This window comes from Prunus persica, chromosome G6 (assembly GCF_000346465.2).
Source record: "Prunus persica cultivar Lovell chromosome G6, Prunus_persica_NCBIv2, whole genome shotgun sequence".
NCBI lineage: Eukaryota > Viridiplantae > Streptophyta > Magnoliopsida > Rosales > Rosaceae > Prunus > Prunus persica.
The window spans coordinates 8523403-8545786 of record NC_034014.1 but is presented as its reverse complement, the minus strand read 5'-3'; the positions used below and the strand labels follow the sequence as shown (position 1 = coordinate 8545786).

Genomic DNA, 22384 nt, shown 5'->3' with positions numbered 1-22384 from the left:
ACAGTGACCTACACTCTTCGTTTTCACTTGCACATGCTACTCGCTCTATGATTGGCCATGTGTGGAGGTACCGTGTTAGTATTCTGGGGTTGGTAGCAGTGGATTGGTGTGAAAACTTTGTTAATTTATTGGGATTGGATCTCATATGCTCTCATGGAAGGTCATTAGTTGTTGGATCAATATAAGGAATGGTTTAGAAGTTTTGGAAATTGCCAGAGTGATTAGAGCTGGATCTGCCTATTGCTTCATGGCAATCATAATGGGTTTTGTTTATTAAATGTGATCAATAATGTTTAAGACAAGTAGATTCACTAATTCTCCAAAAACCATTCATTTTCCTTCCAGTTTTTAAAAGAAACTTTTTCTTATTGCTTCTTTGATTAAAATAGTAGCATTCAAAAATACAATATAACTTTTTTGTGTAACGAAGGAGTGTTAATTCTTGGAGAGAGGACCTGAGCTAGAATGGGGAGTCGAACTTTAAAATTGGGTGTCGAGATAAATACTCTCTACAAATCTCTATTATAACGCTTTGATTTTTAATATACAAATAGAAAAACGATTGAAATACGTCACTCAAATGCTGTATATACAAGTGTTTCGTTGAGTTAATAGAAATCTTAGCATTGTTAAGAAAGCCCACATATAAACGATGTAATCTAGTTATGAAACGTTAAGAGATATGTAATCTGGCATTATTCAAGAAATAATTTAACTTTAGAATTATTGAGCAAGATTATCTACTAAACTTAATTGGGTTAGTTAAAATGTTATTGTTAAAGCAAAAGTACTCAAAACACCCTCATCAATCAGCATTCACTTCTATATATAGTAATATTAGTACCAGATAGGAGTGAGTCGTTTTCATAAATCATATTATCATAATTAAGATTCACAAGCACAATAGCGTGTGGTTTTAGAAATAGGAAATTAGCAAGTGGTAAAGGAACGTGTTTTAGGTCCATTCAACAGATCGCAAAATACAATACGAGTGTGGTTTTCCAAATGAGCTGTCTTCCCTTCCATCACGTGGGTCATATTTTGGTTTTCAGTTATAGAAACCTACATGCCCACTCTATTTAATGCACGCGCTATGCTGCACCGACTGTCCTAAATCTAAAGGAAAATGCTAGGGAGACCAACTTTAGATACCAACTTGTGTACCAACTCTCTAATAGAGTGTGAGACCCATTGTATTGGTGGGCTCCACCTCTATTAGAGAGTTGGTACACAAGTTGGTATCTAAAGTTGGTCTCCCTAGCATGACCCTTTATAAATTATACCTTTTCTATATCTTAATTTCCGTTGAATGAAAAAACAAAATATTGCATTTATAGCATATCCCAAGATCAAGAAAAAAAAAAACAACCAACCAACTTACTTTCTAGAGCAAAAAGGAACTACCTAATCCTCACTTATTACAATTTTTCAACCTTAAATTTGTACATATCAATGTGTTTATTGTGTTGATTAATTGGATTGGCTTGTGGATATCATCAATTTGTTTATTGTGTTTCACTTGACATTAGTCTTGAGTATATTATTCTTTTCCTTCGTTAGAACATTATGCTTTACTTACTCTTTATGCAATTGAATTTTCTGAGATTATGTTTGGTTCACGGAAAAGATTTAATGGGAAATAATTTCCCATATCTTTCCCAATGGATAAGAAATGGAAGATTCTTTTTCTATGTTTGATAATTCTGAAAAAGTAACTAGGAAATACCACTCTATTTCTTTTTACATGTTTGGTTTGTGTAAGAATATAAAACAAAGTTTGTTTAATTTTCCAATTATACCTATATGAAATCAAATAAAAAAAGAATGTAATTTTAAATTGTTAATTGGGATACAATGGTCATGAAAAATATGTATTTAATGTTGGCTCATTTTTCAAAACTTTCCCGTTATGAGGAAAACAAAACCCAAGGGGGGAGGAGGGGGGGTTCACTTTCCCTCATATTTTCCTATGTGCTAGGTAACCATTTGCCATGCGTGGTGTGGTGTACCAAACATGAAAAAGCAATTGATATTCCATCCTCAAGCCTTATTTCCAATGAAATAAACGGGGCCTAAGAGAATCATGATTGTTGAAGAAAACCTCACTAACAACATTTATTCAAATTTCCCTATAAAACCATTTATTCAAATTTTGATAATAGATGTTCATATTAAAGTACGACACCTCTCAATGCTTATAGAATATCTTCGTTCGAATTGTCCAATGATAAGCGGAGTGAAAATCACTAATTTAAGGGTCTGTTTGATAACCATTTTAATTTTAGTTTTTTATTTTCATTTTCATTTTTTGTGCTACAATATAGAGGAAAAAGAAAAATAATGGAAGTGAGAATGAGAGTGAAGATGAGATTGAGAAGGAACATGAGAGTGGAGGATGGCAAAGAGGAGTAAAAAAAATGAAAACAAAAAATTGAAATATATTTGAAATTGTTTTCAGTTTTATTACTCCTCCCCTCTCATCATCTAACTCATTCTCACTTTCATTTTCCTCTATAGTTTAGCTCAGAAAATATTTATATATAAAAAATTAAAAAAAATTGACTTGTGATAAGAAAGCAAAAGTCACTAGTGATTTGAAATCCCCCCCCCCCCTCCCCCCTCCCCTCCTCTCATGTTTTTAAACACGTTTAAAATAAAAACAAGTTCTTAAGTGGGTCAAAATCATAAAATAATAAACATTCCTCCTCCAAATCCAAAGGTAAAAATCAATGAAAAATATCTGAATTCTTTTTTAGGAAAAAAAAAATCAAGTTCTTTGTCCAAAAGTGACAATTTTTTACTACTTTAGCAATTACGGTCTGCGGCACCGACAAATTCAAAAGAGAAAATAAGTAATAGCACGTGGGTTTAGAGCGCATCGGAGGAACACGATTCTTTTTCTCACGGTTCGTCTTAGCGCGCGTAATTACAGTAGTGATGTGTGTGCAGTGGTGGATCTAGGATTCTCGGTCTAAGTGGTCAAAAAGTAAAAGTGTTGAAATTTTTTTAATTTAAAAAAAAAACACTAAAAAGCATAAAGATGGAACATTTAATTAATTCTCCAAAAATTAGGATATGAGTACGTATACGAAAATTAAAATAATATATTTATTAATTTTTATAAATTGCTATTGTACTAATTTATTGGTTAAATATATCACTGGGTATAGACTAAAAGGTTTAATTAAAAAACATTTGGGCCAAACCTTTTAAAAAGACCTACAAGTTATTAATAAACATTTGGGCCAGACTTATACATGGCCCAGACTTTTTTTAAAAACCTACAACTAGTGAAACGGTGAGTTTAAACTAAAATGAGGCATAAGCTAGGCAAATCACCGACATCATCTTCTTCGCTGCCTCTGCAACCCAAAAAAAATTCAAGTCGTGGTGCTGCCAGATCCGAGCAGCTGCGCCTGGAAAAAGTTTAGAGAGCAGTGCAAGGCAAGCCCACAGGGGACTTTCATCGAGCACCTTGCACACAAGGGGTTGCTCAGATAACGGCCAAGGGGTCGCTGGTGGAGTCCACGGCTAGATTTCCGGCATTCCAAGGGGTCGTGTGACCCCTCTTGTCCCAACGTGCATCCGCCACTGTGTGTGTGGACGTCAGAGATTTGGCACCTTTCTGGTCTACGCGGCATTTTGAGTAGCAATCCCCTGTGGTTGCATGCCTTAGCTTTAGGTGTTTTTTTTGGGCGGTGGATCTGAAGTCTATCTTAGCAAGTTTCGAACATGCGCGTTTTGGGCTTTGCTTGGGTCATATGAGTGGCAATTGGGTGGACCCATGATTCCTTTGAACTGGACTGAGTTATTTTGGTGACCCTAGGAGCGAGTCCAACGGGCCAGCCGAGCCCGAGGCAAGGGTGAAAAAAAAAAAGAAATTCGATCCGGCAGCTAGCCCAAAACCGGGGGGCTTGTGGGACCCACCAACTTGGGCCAGCCTGAAGGCGAGTCGAGCCAGAGCTTCAGCCCGCGGGCGCTGACGTCAGCGCTTGCGTCACGCTGACATCAGCGAGCGCGTTCAAATTCTTTTTACCGTTGGCGCGTGTCAACGGTAAAAAAAATTTGAACCAGTGTGCGCTGACGTCAGCACAACGCCAGCTCCAACGGCTGGATGCCACGTGTCGCGCCCCCAACCCTCCGATCAGCATATCCAAATCCAATCCTACGGTTGACATTTTTTGGGCAATAAAAATATGAAAAAAAATCGGAGATTTTTTTAAAAAATTCTAAAAAATTCAGATTTTTTTTCTTCTATAAATACCTATCAATACCCTTCACTTTCAACACCAATCCTCATACATTTCATTATACTTCTACTATTATTCACTATTTACTCAAAATTTTCCTCTTTTTCACCTTGTATTTTGATTTCATATTTTTATGGTTTCTTCTATCGAAACCGGAGGGGCTTGGAGCACCATGGAAGATGTTTCCTTGTGTGAGGCTTGGCTCCAAATTTGTCATTGTCCTGTGTCCGGCAATGAGATGAAATTTTTTCATATGTGGAAAAAAATTCATGCCGAATTTTATGAAAAAATTCCGGGGTTTACTCGTACGGAGATGGCATTATCCAGTAGGTGGAAAATTCTCAATAAAGAGTTGGGAAAATGGAGAGCTGCCCTAGCAAAAACGATGGACAACTATAGAAGCAGGGAAAATCGTACTAACGAGGTAAGTATTTTATAATTTTTGTTTTATTAAGTTTAATCTCCTAATATATATATTTTGTTAATATTACTTGCATTTTCAATATTTTGTTCATATTTCTTGCATTTTAAATATTTTGTTCATATTTCTTGCAATATCAATATGTTGTTAATATTTCTTGCAATTTAAATATTTTGTTCATATTTCTTGCATTTTCAATATTTTGTTAATATTTCTTGCATTTTCAATATGTTGTTAATATTTCTTGCATTTCCACTTGTTTCTTAATTTTTTTGCACTTCTAATTTATTTGTAAGGTTAATTGCATTTCCACTATTATTTTTTTTTGTTACTTGCATATCCAATGCATTTTAAATATTTATTGCATTTCCATTTTTTTGTTAAATAGATGATTCAAGCACAAATGTGGTTCGGTGCAACGGGGGGTGCCAAAAAAAGTTTCAACCATCATGAATGTTGGGAGGTGGTGAAATATTGCAAACACTTCATAATTATTCCGACGGGTCCCGCCGTTATGTTAAATGAGACGCCACTCCATGATTCAATGACATCAGATTCACCTCTCGATTCTCCTATGAGTTAAGACTCACCCATCGAAAAGGAGCCGAGGCCCATTGGTCGAAAGGCCGCGAAAGCAAAGAAAGCGAATAATTCAAGCAATAATAATTCAAAATTTTTGGAAAAAATTACAAAGTATAACGGCATAAAAATTGAAATGAAGCAGAATCGCCATGATTCAAGCACAATAGCGTGTGGTTTTAGATATAGGAAATTAGCAAGCGGTAAAGGAACGTGTTTTAGGTCCATTCAACCGATCGCAAAATGCAATACAAGTGTGGTTTTCCAATGAGCTGTCTTCCCTTCCATCACGTGGGTCATATTTTGGTTTTCAGTTATAGAAACCTACTTGCCCACTCTATTTAATGCACGCGCTATGCTGCACCGACTGTCCTAAATCTAAAACCCCTTTCCACCTTTCTTTTTCGCAATCTCCTCTTTTCTTTTATAAATTATACCTTTTCTATATCTTAATTTCCATTGAATGAAAAAACAAAATATTGCATTTATAGCATATCCCAAGATCAAGAAAAAAAAAAACAACCAACCAACTTACTTTCTAGAGCAAAAAGGAACTACCTACTCCTCACTTATTACAATTTTTCAACCTTAAATTTGTACAAATCAATGTGTTTATTGTGTTGATTAATTGGATTGGCTTGTGGATATCATCAATTTGTTTATTGTGTTTCACTTGACATTAGTCTTGAGTATATTATTCTTTTCCTTCGTTAGAACATTATGCTTTACTTACTCTTTATGCAATTGAATTTTCTGAGATTATGTTTGGTTCACGGAAAAGATTTAATGGGAAATAATTTCCCATATCTTTCCCAATGGATAAGAAATGGAAGATTCTTTTTCTATATTTGATAATTCTGAAAAAGTAACTAGGAAATACCACTCTATTTCTTTTTACATGTTTGGTTTGTGTAAGAATATAAAACAAAGTTTGTTTAATTTTCCAATTATACCTATATGAAATCAAATAAAAAAAGAATGTAATTTTAAATTGTTAATTGGGATACAATGGTCATGAAAAATATGTATTTAATGTTGGCTCATTTTTCAAAACTTTCCCGTTATGAGGAAAACAAAACCCAATGGGGGAGGAGGGGGGGTTCACTTTCCCTCATATTTTCCTATGTGCTAAGTAACCATTTGCCATGCGTGGTGTGGTGTACCAGACATGAAAAAGCAATTGATATTCCATCCTCAAGCCTCATTTCCAATGAAATAAACGGGGCCTAAGAGAATCATGATTGTTGAAGAAAACCTCACTAACAACATTTATTCAAATTTCCCTATAAAACCATTTATTCAAATTTTGATAATAGATGTTCATATTAAAGTACGACACCTCTCAATGCTTATAGAGTATCTTCGTTCGAATTGTCCAATGATAAGCGGAGTGAAAATCACTAATTTAAGGGTCTGTTTGATAACCATTTCAATTTTAGTTTTTTATTTTCATTTTTTGTGCTACAATGTAGAGGAAAAAGAAAAATAATGGAAGTGAGAATGAGAGTGAAGATGAGATTGAGAAGGAATATGAGAGTGGAGGATGGCAAAGAGGAGTAAAAAAAATGAAAACAAAAAAATTGAAATATATTTGAAATTGTTTTCAGTTTTATTACTCCTCCCTCCCATCATCCCCTCTCATCATCTCACTCATTCTCACTCTCATTTCCCTCTATAGTCTAGCTCAGAAAATATTTATATATAAAAAATTTAAAAAAATTGACTTGTGATAAGAAAGCAAAAGTCACTAGTGATTTGAAATCCCCCCCTACTCTCATGTTTTTAAACACGTTTTAAATAAAAACAAGTTCTTCCTTTGTCCAAAAGTCAATTGGGTCAAAATCATAAAATAATAAACATTCCTCCTCCAAATCCAAAGGTAAGAATCAATGAAAAATATCTGAATTCTTTTTTAGGAAGAAAAAAAAAAATTCAAGTTCTTTGTCCAAAAGCGACAATTTTTTACTACTTTAGCAATTACGGTCTGCGGCACCGACAAATCCAAAAGAGAAAGTAAGTAATAGCACGCGGGTTTAGAGCGCGTCGGAGGAACACAATTCTTTCTCTCGCGGTGCATCTTAGCGCGCGTAATTACAGTAGTGATGTGTGTGGATGTCAAAGATTTGACACCTTTCTAGTCTACGCGGCGTTTTGAGTAGCAATCCCCTCTGGTTGCATGCCTTAGCTTTCGGTGTGTTTTTTTTGGGCGGTGGATCTGAAGTCTATCTTAGCAAGTTTCGAACATGTGCGTTTTGGGCTTTGCTTAGGTCATATGAGTGGCAATTGGGTGGACCCATGATTCCTTTGAACTGGACTGAGTTATTTTGGTGACCCTAATTGGGTGGATCCAAAGAAGGAAACAGATTCCTCTCTCTTTTTCAATTTACTCATAAGGTAATGGTGTTTTTCATCGACTTACTCGATTTGGTCTATATAATAAGGATAACTTTATTTGGTTTTAGGTGTTCCTTAATCTTATTCAAGACGTCCTATAATGTGATTCTTTTGAGTCGAGGTTAGACGTTTTGTCCCCTGTTATAAAATTTCGTTTTATCAATAATTCTTCGTTCCGTCAAGATTCTCTTTCGAAAAAAAAAAGAAGGATGGATCCCCATTTTTGACCTTTTTCTTTCTTTCTTTGGTGTATTAATCAAGTAATTATAGTGTGATACTAGAGTATGTTCATGTGGCACTATAACTTTTTCACGTGTCATAATATAAGTGAGTATTTGTTGATACTACATCTTAAAAGTGGAAAAATTTAACCATATCATCTACCCATATTATAACACATGAATGAATTATACCATGTAACCGTATACCATACAATAATTTATCTTATCAATAGAGGTATAATTTCGTTTTGGTCATCTCGTTTCATTTCATATGCATGAGAAAGAGTGTTTTATTAATTGATTTTCATTTATATGTATTTCAGTTGGCCTCATGTGCAGCGTTGCTGTCCATATGGTTTGGAAATACAAGAGTTGATCCCAGAGGATTGAAGATGAGTCGTCTAAATACATACAGACACCAAGGACATTACCATTAAAATGAGGATGAGCCCTGAATAAAAGTGGAACCCATGGACCAGTTACCTTAACTAAGTTTTTAAATCACCATCCAGCTTAAGGTTCTTATTCTTATTTTATAACTTTTTAAACCCCATAATAACTTCCATATTAGTGATTAATGTGAGTATTATATAAATATTTTTAAAAATACTTTCGTGTTCTGTACACGTCTCTCAAGTAGCACCCGATTACTTTTATTCAGATTTCTGTGGTGCCATGCCAATGCCATACTCTTGTGGATGCCTTGGAATATGATATTTTTTTCATGAATGGTGGTACCAACAAATTAGCATGTTCAAATCTTGGGGTTGGACCATCGGAGAAGGAAGATGACCGGGTAGCTCTCACTTCCAAGGGATTGAGATTGCCTTCCATTCCATGTGGTAAACTTCAACATCTTGAGACATGTTAATGTTCTTCCTGCAGCTTTTCTTTGATTACCATCCCCTTTTTTTCTCATGTCAAATAGTTCTTTTCTTTTCTTTTCCTTTCCATTTGTTCACCCCAAGGAAAGGAAAAATGAACTAGCGGAAAAGCAAATATTTTCTTTTCCTTTCCATTTGTACAACAGAGGCCGATAGGCCCAACCGCAACTAAGGAAAAATCAAACAGAAGAGACCAAGGAAGGAAATGATTAGAAAAGGAACCAAAACTCTGCAGCAACAAGAGGGGAGTCAAGGCTTAACCAACCAAGAGCTGGGAAACTCGTGTAGCCAAGGACACCAACCAATGCCTTAACCAGTCATGCAAAATAGAAAATTAGCTGAACTAAGCTTAGGCTTCAAAAAGATAGTCTGAGGGATGCTTTTAGGAAATCAAAGAACAAGTATATTCACGGCTCTCACAGGCAGAAGTATTCTTTCGTTGGTTTCATTTGACTTGGAGAATAGTTTAAAAAGAAAGAGAACAAAAGACAGAATTATAAGAAAAAACTGTCTTACATAAGGCAGAAAAAAATAAACTGATCAAAATACTTATGGTTTACAAAATGTATAAGAATATAAAGTATGTATACACACAATCTAGGTTCTAAGCCTTCTCCTCATCATGGTCATGCATATTATTCTCATCACATAGAGCCTATCTTGTACATTGTCTAGGAATTGAAAATATCTATATCGCCACGCCGTCTTTAAAATTAAAGAACCACATACTCCCCAAAACCCTACAATAAATCTAGACACAAAGGAAATAAAAAACCATGGAATGTGATGCTCATCGTCCACATCTTGGCTGTTCTTGTTATCTGCATCACTGCCATTAACTAGTCCACACTCATTTGGAAGCGGGGCACCGCAAAGTTTCTGATTCCCCTCAAATGCAGAGGCAGGTGTTTGACAAAGATGTGGAAATGCATATAAATAGAACAGCTCCCTCTAAGAGCCGATACACACAAAATCTCATCAGAGGAAGATTCACCCCATCTGGAATCTGAGAATAAGGCATTCGGTGATCTTAGAGAAGAGCTGTCTCCCAGGTGTTTGACAAAAGACTTCAATGGCAGAACAAGGTTAGTGTTCAAGTTATTATAACTAATTAAGTTTACATGTGGTATCAGAGCATAAGTTATTTTATCTTCTACCCAACCAATTTTGTTGAAGCTTTTAGAACTTGAAAATTGAAGGATAATTAAAGTTTTCAAGGTTAAAGAAACTTGTTACAGCAAGAGTTAAAGTTAACACCTTGCTGTGACAAAACAGAAATTGATCAAAGTTTGTATAGTTCTTGCCGTGCTCTGAGCAAGCCAAAGCAACTCAGACACAACAAGATCTGTACATTCAAAGTTTTATGATCAAACTTGTGTTGAAAATAAAGGCATAATGAATGATTCACTGTCCAAAGATGTGAATGATTTATCGTGTAATTAATTTCAGCAGAACAGCATAAGAGATGAAACATGTAGGCTATCAAGATTGTTCTTCTGTCCAAAGATGTGGAACTTTTCTTGTACAGGAAACTTATGTGATTTTCATATCTTAGTGTTGATGAACATGTTTTGATTTCTTCACCTAAAGGTGAGAATTGATCATGTTTTAAAGATTCTGGGGTTTTTTTTTCAGTTTTAAACACATATATATATACTATGTGTTTTTCAGTTAATCACAACTCGATTGAAACTCTCATTGGCTCCAACTACACCAAATGGAGGGAAGATGTGGAAATTGCTCTAGGATTGCTGGATTATGAGATGGTCATTGAAGAAGAAGCTCCTGCAGAACCTGCTGCTACTGCATCTGCTGAAGCAAAAGCAAAATATGCAAAATGGACTAAAGCCAACAAGATGGCTATTCTAATCATGAGGAGATCAATTTCACCATCTGTCAGAGGAAGCATCACACCATCTGATAATGCCAAGAAGTTCATTGATTCTATTGCGGAAAAATTTCAGGAATCCAAGAAAGCTGAAATTGGTACTCTGATGGCACAACTTACTGATGCAAAATACAATGGGGAGAAGTGTGTAAGAACACACATATTGAATATGCTGGAATTTGGGAACAAGCTGCAAGCACTCAAAGTCAATGTGGATGAAAATATGATGGTACACTTTGCAATAAATTCTCTACCAAGCACTTTCAAGCACCTTAGAAGCACCTATGTAGCACAGAAGGAAATATGGACAGTAACTGACCTCATAGGCATCTGTGTGCAGGAAGAACAAAATATGAAGAAAGATAAGGCTGAAGAAAGAGTTAACATGGTTCACAACTTCAAACCCAAAAAGGATTTTGGAAAGGGTAAAATTGCTTGGAAGAAAAACAAGGAAGAAAAGGGAAGTAAGGGGCTAGAACCAGAAGGTTTCAAGTGTTACTTCTGCAAGAAATTTGGTCATATGAAGAGGAATTGTGACAGATACAAACGCTGGCTAGATAAACAGAAGGCTAAAGGTAAGTCTAGTCAAGTAAATGTTTGTTTTGAGTCTAATGCAATTGAGATTTCTTCAGATTCATGGTGGTTGGATAGTGGTGCAACAGTTCATGTGGCTAATTGTTTGCAGGGGTTCAAAACAAAGAGGCTGCCAAGCAAGGCTGAGATTTTGTGTGTATCGGCTCTTAGAGGGAGCTGTTCTATTTATATGCATCACTCAAGGAGTCTTGCCCATCAAGAGACTCCTTGAGGTATCCTTATTGCTATAGAACTTTTAATCCTAATTCTCATAGAACTAGAAACCCCTTTAGCCTTGTAATCCATATGGGACACTGACACAGAGGCTGCAGGTCGAGAGTTGTGTTGAGCTCTTGATTAGTCTTGAGTCTTGCAATCCGATAATGAATAGAAGACCAATTCTGAAAGGATTGGGATAATAAATTATCTTACAATTGAAACTTTGCAGCTGAGTGCTTGTTGGTATTGGTCCTTCAAGATCATTGTATGAGACATTCAAATATGACAAGAAGTTAAGACTCTTGAGTGAATCTGGAATTTTTCCAGTCAAATGATTCAAGGAGAGATCCAATGTATCCAAGTCTTTGAGGTTAGATATTTGGTCTGGGATGCTGCCAGAGAAGTTGTTGAAGCTAAGATCCAACTTATGGAGAAGCCGCAGCTGGCCAATCTCAGTAGGTACATTGCCACTTATGCTATTGTTGTATAGGTATATTGATGGTGGAAAATAAAACAAATAATTGTACTGTAAAGCTTTCACGTTGTCGCGCAATCGGATGAAGATAGGCAGTTCAAGGTAATTATGATCTACTTGAGCTGCAGTTCGATCAGATAGCAACATTGCTAGTCTACAAAGTTGCTTTGGAAATTCACCTGAAATGAAGTTGGAGCCTAAGTTGATATAAAAGAGCCTTGGAAGAGTCCCTAACCAACTAGGAATTGATCCTGTGAATCTATTCAAATCCAGGTTTAAGATCTCTAGCTTCTTGAGCTTAGAAAACCATAAGGGTATTTGACCAGTGAGCTCACAACCACACAAAGACAATATTCGAAGATTTTTAAATCCATCAAAACCAACCAGACCATCATCAGCTAGAATTTCCTCACCTATAAAGCTGTAAGAAAACGTTATGTATACGAGGCTTTCACAACGCATCAATATCTTCATTGCCCCTGTGATGTTGGTCCATTTGTTGCCACTAAGCGACAGGAAGGACAAAGATTTCAATGAAATAATCTCAGGTTGAATTTGTCCCTCTAGATATCGTTTAAGCTCAATCGAATTGCTTCAAGGTATTTGCATGAGTAAAGGCTCATTGGAATGGTGCCAGTGAAGTTGTTACTCCATAGGTCAAGCTTACTAAGTTGACCAAGTTTGGAGAAATTAAGTGCCGAGATATCTCCTTCCAAGTTGTTGTCTCCAATATGTAGTTCTATGAGGTTTGTGCAATTCATCAAAGTTGGGGGAAAAGAACCTTCAAGATAGTTGAAATGAAGGAGGATGAGTTTCAACTTAGAGAGCTTTCCAATATGGAAAGGCAACACACCACTCAATTGGTTATAGTAGAGGTTAAGGATTGCAAGGTTGGTGAGGTTGACAATTCTATCACTAATTGTTCCATGAAGCAAATTCACAGGTAATACAATCTCTTGAAGAGTGGTAGCATTATAGATATCTTCTGGAAGTAATCCTGAGAGGTTATTGTTGCCAGCACGAAAAACTTGTAGCGTGGAACACTCCCCTAATCCACGAGAAATATTGCCACTGAATTTATTGTAGGAAAAATCCAATAGCTTGATCAAGGGAGAAGAATGAGGACAAATAAAGGAAGGGATAGGCCCTGAGAATGTGTTGTTGCTTACATTGAAACTAGTCAAATTCCTAGCTTGTTGGAAGAATGAAGATGGAACCACTCCATGAAAGTGATTGGTGGACAAATCCACAATTTGGATATTAGATGGTAGAGAAAGTGGAAGCTCTCCAGAAAGAAGGTTATAGCTCAAATCAAGGATCTCAAGACGGTTCAAGGGCAAGAAGAATTCAATTTCTTTTGAAGTTGGGCAGTAAAGTGAATTATGAGAGAGGTTTAGGTGGGTGAGATGTGTGAGATTTCCAAGTGAGGGATGAATGCCTCCTTTGAGCCCCTTGGAGGGTAAGTGTAAACGGGTAACCCAACCATCTTGATTGCAAGTGATTCCCTCCCAATAGCAACAATTGGTCATATGGAAGTCCAATTTAAAGGAGGAGAAGAGAGAGTTAGAAAGAAGGACATGAGAGAGCTCTTCTCAATTTGGTGGCACGCATGATTTGTAGATGCAAAGTAAGAGAAAAAAAGGATGGCGAGGAAGCTTAGAGTCATTTGAGCCATTAAGTTATACAAACATTGGTGGGGAGTATGAGATATGGTTAGGTTGCTCTTAGGTTGTATATATATTTGAGGCAAAATGGTTTAGTTAATCAAAGCTAAGGAAAAACAAAAGATTGATAAATTATATCATTTTAATTCAAAAGTCATGGAAGGTACATAGCCCATAATTTTTTATAATATCATTTTATTTTTCAATCTTCTCATGCAAATTTCTTGGCAACTAGACATATATATGTTTGACCAAAGATCTGTTAGATGCATGACTTGTGGTATGCGTGTCGAGTGTATTGAGATTTGGACTGTAAAAACTTCAATGTCCTCTATAATTCTTCATATATGATACGATGCATGAATTTTCGGTGGGTTGTAACTGTCATATCTGTGTACGTGTCATGATTTTTCCCGTAGAAGCTTCAAGTCTCCTGCAAAAACTTCAAAGTCTACTTTAATGCTGGGAAATGGAAGATATTTTTTCCACCTTTGATAATGCTGAAAAAGTAATCGGGAGATATCACTTTATTTTCTTTTTTATGTTTTATTTTGAGTAGGAATGGAAAACAAAGTTTGTATAAATTTTTAATTATACCCATATTAAATCAAATTAAAAAAAATACATTTAATGATATATTGTAATTCTAAAGGGACAACATGGTCATGACAAATGTTTATTTAATATTGGCTTATTTTCCCAAACTTTCCTATGAGGTGGGAAAACAAAACCCAAGTTGGGAAGATGGCTTCACTTTCTCCCTATTTTCCTATGGACCATGCAACGATTTTCCATGCCTAGACTCACTAAATATGAGAAAGCAATTGATTTCCAATCCCCAAGTTTTTAGACCAAAAAATAAAAAATAAAAAAAATCCTCAAATCTCATTTCTCATGAACCAAACGGAACCTAAGAGAAAAAGAGGATGGCAAGGAAGCCAAGAGTCATTTGAGTCATTAAGTTGTCACGAGAAATAAGTCATGCCAGCTACATAAGTAAAGAATTTTTCAATCTTGTCACGCAAATTTCTGGGCAACTACATGTGTGTATAAATTTCAAGCTTTCTACTTGACTAGAAAAATAAAAAAGGAAAAAGATTTTCAAGCTTTCTATGCTCCCTGTATGTGACTAGACATATATGTTTGACCAAAGAAATCTTTAGATGCATGATTTTTGGTAGGCCTGTCGGGTGTGTGGATATAAAGGAGTGTATTCAAAAAATTTAATAGATTTTAATTACATGATTTTTAATGTAATAGATTTCAACTGGATTTGTAATGATATGATTTTACTCATGATTTTAATATATTTCAATTACATGATTTTACCTATATTTCTATACAAGCTTGAACTCTATCACCAATTATCATTCACTTAAATACATAACCTGAAGGAATATACCCAATTTTTAGGATACAGATACCCAATTTTTAGGGTTAATATAAAGATGGAGGCACAGTAACCATCAAAGGTTAGTCCAGGGAGAGTACACCGACATCAACAATGTAACTCCCAACATAGCCACACATGGCCAGAATGAATACGTTAAAGAAACACAACACAACTGAGAAACCAACAATAGAAATACAAAAGCATAAGCAGAGGCTAGAAGCTACATCCAAAACCACCAACACCTAATGTAAAACAGATAGCGCCAGAAATACAAAATAAAGAAACATATTGAAAACTCCTAGGCCAACCCCATGACTACTCCTAGTTTTTGTCAAAGCTTGGACCAAAACTGTGGAGTGAAAAAAACACCTTGCACCTTATCAACGTTTCTTCTAGATTATGGGTAAGGCATCCTTTTATTTATTTATTTATTAATATGTTTTGTCCTGGTCCCAAACTTTTTGGGACAGGGAATTAGAAAAAATATTTAGCAATGTGCGCTGTATGTGCAGCAGCTACGCATAAAAAAAAAAAGAAAAACAAAAAAAAAGCCTCTTTAAGGCATTAAATCAAGCAACTTGTGGGCACATCGATAGAGTTGTGGGGGCTGTAACTCCTTGTGAGGAAATGTTTACAATTACCAAGAGATTCTAAAAAAAAAAAGTATAAATTTTTTTTTTTGCTCCAAATAAGCATGTCTACAAGGAAAGAAGAGCTATTGGAAAATGCCCATTAGCTCCACAAGAGGCAATATCGTCTTTCTTGTTAATGTTTCTTTATCGTCTCTTTTATGAAAAGTTTTTTTTATGTACAATCGAAAGCATACAAAAATAGTGGGGAAAAATAAAGTATGAGAGCATATATGATATGAGAATCATGCATAGGAAGATGGGATTTGTTATGTGATTTGGTATTTATATCACACATTCAAAAGTCTCACACAATACATCATTTAATGAAATACCTCAAAATCAGTAAGTTTTTGAATACCACGATACTTTCTCTTATTTTTTAAAAGTACTAATTGAATACCACCGAACTTGTATTGATTATTTAAAAATCCTAATTGAATACCATCAAATTTTTATTGATTACTTAAAAATCCTAATTGAATATCGCCATACTTTTAAGCTTCAAAACAATCCATTAAAATCACAATTGAATACACCCCTAAAATGTTTCTTAATAAGCAAGGATTGAAAAGAGCTAAACTTTTTGAACTTTGTGAACTTTTTTAAAATTCACTTTGTTAGATGAATCCAAATCCAAAAAATATGGTTCAACACAAGGCCAAACAGAAAAATAGAAAGAAAACAAAATACAAATAGAAGCCCAAGAGAAAACAGGAGGCAAATGTTCATGAAGTCTTCTTCTTTTCTGGGTAACAAAATTAAAGTTTTCCATTGACAGGAAGGCTCGATTGAACACAACCGGTAGAATCCAAGTCAGACAAAAAAAGAGGATAGAATCCAAGCCTTCTATGGCCCTACTGATATGATTCTTCTCTGCAAAAACTGTTCCTCACCTGCAAAGCTAGCAAACCCCTGGATCCACAAGACTACAAAGAAGAATATACTCATAATAATTCAGAACCCAATCTCCTTGACCATTGTGCCCTCCTCCCCACAAACACAAACACAAACACAAACACGATTCTCTACATGCATACATACATATATATATATCCATGGCTCCATGGACTAGTCATACGGAAAATTTGGGTATCTGTGTTTTTGGTAGTGTGCGCTAATTTCTACCATCAATTTTATGATATGCCCACCCACCCATTCTTCTTTGGATTCTCTCTGTTTTCTCTCTTTTTGTAGATCTCTCTCTGTCTCTCTCAGCTCCACTCACTCTCTCCAAACAAAACGCTACCTCGCTGCCGACCTCGGGAATTACATTTCAGACCAAACTCAGAAAAGGGCTTTCCTTTCCCCTGACTCTGTTTTCCAGTCCTCAGTCCTCAGAGGTGTAGCGAAAGACCAAAAAAAGGACATCCACGTCAAAAGCAAAGAAACAAACGTCTATGCTCAAAATGATGACAGCTGATAAAGCTCGGCAAGCAAAAGCCAGCACAAGTATCTCTGTAATAAACCAAACAGATTTAGGTGTGGGATTCATCACATAGCCATTTGCTCCAAAACCCCTTTTGATCATTCTCACTGTATTTGGTGGCAGAAGGAAAAAAAAACACAAATTTGCTTCTTGGTTTTCTTTTGGGTTTGTTTGTTTCTGGTGTGTGCAACGAGGACAGACTAAACCCATATCTCCTTCTTCACCACGTGGCGTTAGCTTTTTCATAGCGGCCATGTAAGCCCATAACCTTGTTTTGCTCTATAATTCACCACCAAGGCCTCACTCTGTGCCTCAATCTCTCGTTTTCCCTTGATGGGTTGCTCTTGTTCATTGTATTGAGTTTTCAGCCATCTTGGTCACCCATGGCTTCCATTCTTCGGTTTCGCAAGCTGTGCTATGTTGAGCCTTGCTCTTCTTTAAAATTTCAATCTTTTGAAACCCCCAAAATTGAAAACAGAGATGAGGGTGGTGTTGGTTCCAAGACTCAGAATTTATTAGAGAAGAAGCAGAGGAAGAACAAGAACAAGAAGCAACACAGAGAATGGAGGTGCATAGATAGCTGCTGTTGGGTAATTGGGTACATGTGCACAACTTGCTGGGTTCTCTTGTTTTTGTATCACAGCTTGCCAGCTACATTGACTGGTTTTCCAGTGCCAGAGTCACCTGGGACAAGGCTTAAAGCTGAAGGGTTGACTCCTCTTCACCCTGTTGTGTTGGTGCCTGGCATTGTAACTGGTGGCCTTGAGCTTTGGGAAGGGAGGCCTTGTGCTGAAGGACTTTTCAGGAAGCGTCTTTGGGGTGGCGGTTTCACAGAGATCTTCAAAAGGTACGTTTGTCTTCATAATTGAATTACAGTTAGTGTTTTAAGATAGTTTTTAATCTAATTGTAAATTGTGTATGCAAATTAGGCCCTTGTGTTGGTTGGAGCACCTATCTCTACACAATGAAACAGGGCTTGACCCTCCAGGAATTCGAGTCAGAGCAGTTCCAGGACTCGTTGCAGCTGACTATTTTGCTCCTGGCTACTTTGTTTGGGCTGTTCTCATTGAAAATTTGGCAAAAATTGGTTATGAAGGGAAGAATATGCATATGGCTGCGTATGATTGGAGGCTATCTTTCCAAAACACAGAGGTAAAAATTGTTCTCCTGCAGCTTCTATCATTCTCACCTTGTGCCACTTTACCAATCCAAATCACACAACAGTTGTTTGTTAGAGCTCACTTGTTGCTGCATACATATGCTGAGTCGAGTTTGTGCAAAGCTTGTATTGAATCATCATCAGCATACTTTGTTTATTATTATCATAGATGATTTATTTTTTGTGTGTGATCTCAATGGCTTATTTTCTTTCAGAACTCCAAATCCATGTGTTTATTGAATGCATTGTTGTTCCATTTGTCATATTTTTAATTCAATACTTTTTTAACTTTTTGTTTTTCCAAACACTATATGAAGCAGAATTAATAATTTCGTTCTTGTGTCCAAATATGTCTTTCCATTTCCCACTCTGCATATGCTCAATTCTACAAAGCTGAAAAATCTAAGCTGAGTCCACTAATATATTTTTTAATTGGGAAAAAGCAGATTCGAGACCAAGCTCTTACAAGATTGAAGAGTAAAATTGAGCTTATGTACGTAACCAATGGCCATAAGAAAGTGGTGGTGGTACCTCATTCTATGGGTGTAATTTATTTTCTCCACTTCATGAAATGGGTTGAATCACCTCCTCCTATGGGAGGCGGTGGTGGTCCAAGTTGGTGTGCCAAGCACATCAAAGCAATCATGAATATCGGTCCAGCATTTCTTGGTGTTCCAAAAGCTGTTAGTAATATATTTTCTGCTGAGGGTAAAGATGTCGCATATATCAGGTTTGTCTTTGCAATCTATCCCTCATGTGAACTGGCATTCTGATTAATTGTGTTACACAATATAAGATACTAGCCCTTATGTTGATAATTGTTTAGTAATGTACTATGTGGTTTAAGATATGATGTGTTCAAATTCTTAGAGTTTTTCAAAGCCCTATGAGAAATTTGACAATATGACCACTGCATGATGGAATTGACTGTTGGTCCTTGCAGAGCTATGGATCCTGGTGTTTTAGATTCTGAAATTCTCCGGCTTCAAACCCTTGAGCATGTCATGCGGGCATCTCGAACCTGGGATTCCATAGTTTCCTTATTGCCAAAAGGTGGAGATGCCATCTGGGGCAATTTGGACTGGTCTCCTGAAGATGGGCATAGCTGTGACCTGGCAAAGAAAGGATATCTACAGACGTCAGGTGACACTAATTTCAACAACAGGGATGAAAATAGAGTTTTCCAAGTGAAAGAACCTGTGAAGTATGGAAGAATAATCTCTTTTGGCAAGGAAACATCACAAATATCTTCTCCACAGCTTCCTAGGCATGATTTCAAGGTACTCTTCTTTAATTCTCTGGTGTTCTGTTGAAATTCATAACCAATTATTCCACACAGGGGTGCAGCTAAGATACTTAAACAGCCAAGGTGATGCAACTATGACAAAAACTTTGATGCCAGTGGCCCTTTTAATATATATATATTTTTTCCCAATGAATTGACATGAAGATATCTTCTAATGACGTGATTATTGTCTTTCTAAATCTTTTTTTTTATTGGAAGTTTGGCAGTCTCATGTGAATTGAACCTATCTGCCATTCTTCACAAATGATTCAAATGACTGTTTGTGGCAGTAAAATCAATCTATATTTTTTATTTATTCATCTCCTTTCTTCCAACTGATAATACACAACTCTCCTACAAAAGGAGAAATGTATAAAACTCTGTTATCAAGAATTAATTTGATGCCATCCAACCTTGAGGTTGAATCTAGAAACATCCTCTTTACACAAATCATACTCTAGTTACTTGTAGATCCTCCATTTGCATGTTCTCTTAAAAGTCGTAATTTATTTTCTGTAGTGCATTCAGAATAGATATTATTAGTTATCTTAGGTTAACTTTTTGCTGGGAGAAAAAAGGGTAGAACATTTGATTACCAAACTTCACACTTGAAAAACATCTTGATGCATTTACTTTGAAGAACCATTTTTCAGCATGCTTTCTATTAACAGAGCAGACCAAATTTAAAAAAGAAGAAGTTTCTGCATGAAGTTCCCCTTGAACTAGAAACAAGATAAACAGCAAATGCATGAATTTTTCGTATTACTTTAAAACTTGAAAAGTCATTGATGGGCATTCCACTTTCATATATGGCGAATGCTAACATATGCCCAACTTAATACCATTGCTTTCTGATCAATCATTTCAATACTTTTGTTGTTGTTGAGAAACTATCATTTCTGGTGGTCTTCCTTAATAAGGATGATATTAAATAATTTGCTTAACAGGATCTTCCGCACAAAGATTCTGCCACAAATTTCACATCTTCATGTGGAGAGGTGTGGACTGAATATGATGAGTTAAGCAGGGAAAGCATCAGAAAAATTACAGAAAATAAGGCTTACACAGCTCAAACTCTTTTTGATCTACTGCGCTTTGTGGCTCCAAAAATGATGCAACGGGCTGAGGCTCACTTCTCTCATGGGATAGCTGATAATCTTGATGATCCCAAATATGCCCATTACAAGTATTGGTCCAATCCACTTGAGACCAAGTAAGCATGCATATCGTTCAGCACTTTCTGATAGAATTTCACTTTTCTGAGCAATGCGTACTCTTCTTTGTATAGCATAAGCGTACTCTTCTTTGTATAGCACAGATAACCTATCTGAGAGAATAAATTTAATTAGTTATTTCTAATTTATTTTTCAAAAACTATGCATAGCTATCAGAAACTAAAACACACAATTTAGAAGTTTACACTTAATTTCTACAACTAATACTAATTCCTTGGTGTCAAGAACTTCTTTTCATTCCCCCTTCTTTTTCTCTTGCAAACACCACATTTTGCTTCCAAATGATTCTATTAGGGTCCAGTCTCCAATTTGTTACTAACGTTTTGAATCAAGTGAATCACAAGTACTAAAGCAACTACTGCTTTCATAATGGAATGTATGCTGCCAAGCAATGTTTCTCAAACCATTTTCCTTCTGCACCTTTCATTTGCTTGTTTTTCGGTTCCATTGAACTTGGCATTAATGATTAATTTGAATACCCGGTTTAGGCTACCAGTTGCTCCAGATATGGAAATATACTCTTTATATGGTGTTGGAATCCCCACCGAAAGATCATATGTATACAAGATGTCTCCTTCTGACAAGTGCAAGAGCATTCCATTTCGGATTGATGGCTCAGCAGAAGGAGAGGCAGGCAGCTGTCTGAAAAATGGAGTATATTTTGTGGATGGTGATGACAGTGTGCCTGTATTGAGTGCTGGACTCATGTGCGCCAAAGGGTGGAGAGGAAGAACCAGGTTCAACCCATCTGGTATTGCTACCTACATAAGGGAGTACCAGCACAAGCCACCGGCTAGTCTGCTTGAGGGAAGGGGTATAGAGAGTGGTGCACATGTTGACATCATGGGAAATGTTGCACTAATCGAAGATGTTCTACGGATTTCTGCCGGAGCAACTGGTGCACAGGTTGGAGGTGATAGGATTTACTCGGATATTATGAGAATGTCTGAGAGAATAAATCTTCAGCTGTAACCTGTAAGTAAAAAAATGATCACCTTTACAATTAGGCAATGAGAGGCACACAGGGCATATGAAGACATGTACTAAAAACAGAGAGCAGCTATGTTATGGACAACTATCTCAACTGCCATAACTGTCAGACTTAGTACTTCAGAGTAAGGCTTGGCCTTGTGAAAGGAAAAAAAACCCACTCTTGGTAAGATGGGGTAGGGCAAATGGGAATGCAGTGTGGAATTAGGAGCTAAAATTGAAGTATTTTGATACTGCTTGGGATACTCAATTTTCAAATTGGCGTTTTCCTCACATGCTGTAATCATATGAAAATAAGAGCTACACAATAAATAAAAAAGAGCGATAATAAGAGCCTATCTCGTTGTAAACAATTTTTTCCTTCTTTATATTCAAATGTAGTACATCTTGTAAGTTTTTTTTGTGTGTTGAAACCCCTTATTAGGATTCACAAAATACTAATCACATGTTTACTTAAAGGTGTATTCAATTTAGATTTTAAAAGATTTTAAAGAAATTTAAAATTTCAGGTGTATTCAATCACGATTTTATAGAAGTCTATACAATTTTAGGTGTATTCAATTCAGACTTTTTAAACTCAATTCAAATTTAGATGTATTCAATCACGACTTTAAAAGAGTTCATAAAAGTTTGGGTGTATTAAAAAAACTCATTGATTTTAAAGGAAATACAAAAAGTGGTGGATTTCATTTGATT

At 36.1% G+C, this 22384-nt stretch overlaps 1 protein-coding gene and 1 pseudogene across 1 annotated transcript; one reads left to right on the top strand and one right to left on the bottom strand.

Annotated features, from left to right (window-relative positions):
• Positions 9245-13788, bottom strand: LOC18775626 (annotated as a pseudogene).
• Positions 16312-22085, top strand: LOC18774807 (putative phospholipid:diacylglycerol acyltransferase 2). The gene is made up of 6 exons (XM_007208688.2): positions 16312-17866; positions 17949-18171; positions 18625-18908; positions 19122-19458; positions 20411-20676; positions 21187-22085. The coding sequence occupies exons 1-6, from the start codon at positions 17403-17405 to the stop codon at positions 21668-21670; spliced, it is 2058 nt and encodes a 685-aa protein (XP_007208750.1). The 5' UTR covers positions 16312-17402; the 3' UTR covers positions 21671-22085.

What these genes read in the sequence shown, in the direction of transcription:
- LOC18774807 (XM_007208688.2), top strand. Translation starts at nt 17,403, where the DNA reads ATGGCTTCCATTCTTCGGTTTCGCAAGCTGTGCTATGTTGAGCCTTGC. An exon ending in TTCACAGAGATCTTCAAAAG is followed by an intron (nt 17,867 to 17,948) that starts GTACGTTTGTCT and finishes TATGCAAATTAG; the next exon opens with GCCCTTGTGTTGGTTGGAGC. An exon ending in TTCCTAGGCATGATTTCAAG is followed by an intron (nt 19,459 to 20,410) that starts GTACTCTTCTTT and finishes TTTGCTTAACAG; the next exon opens with GATCTTCCGCACAAAGATTC.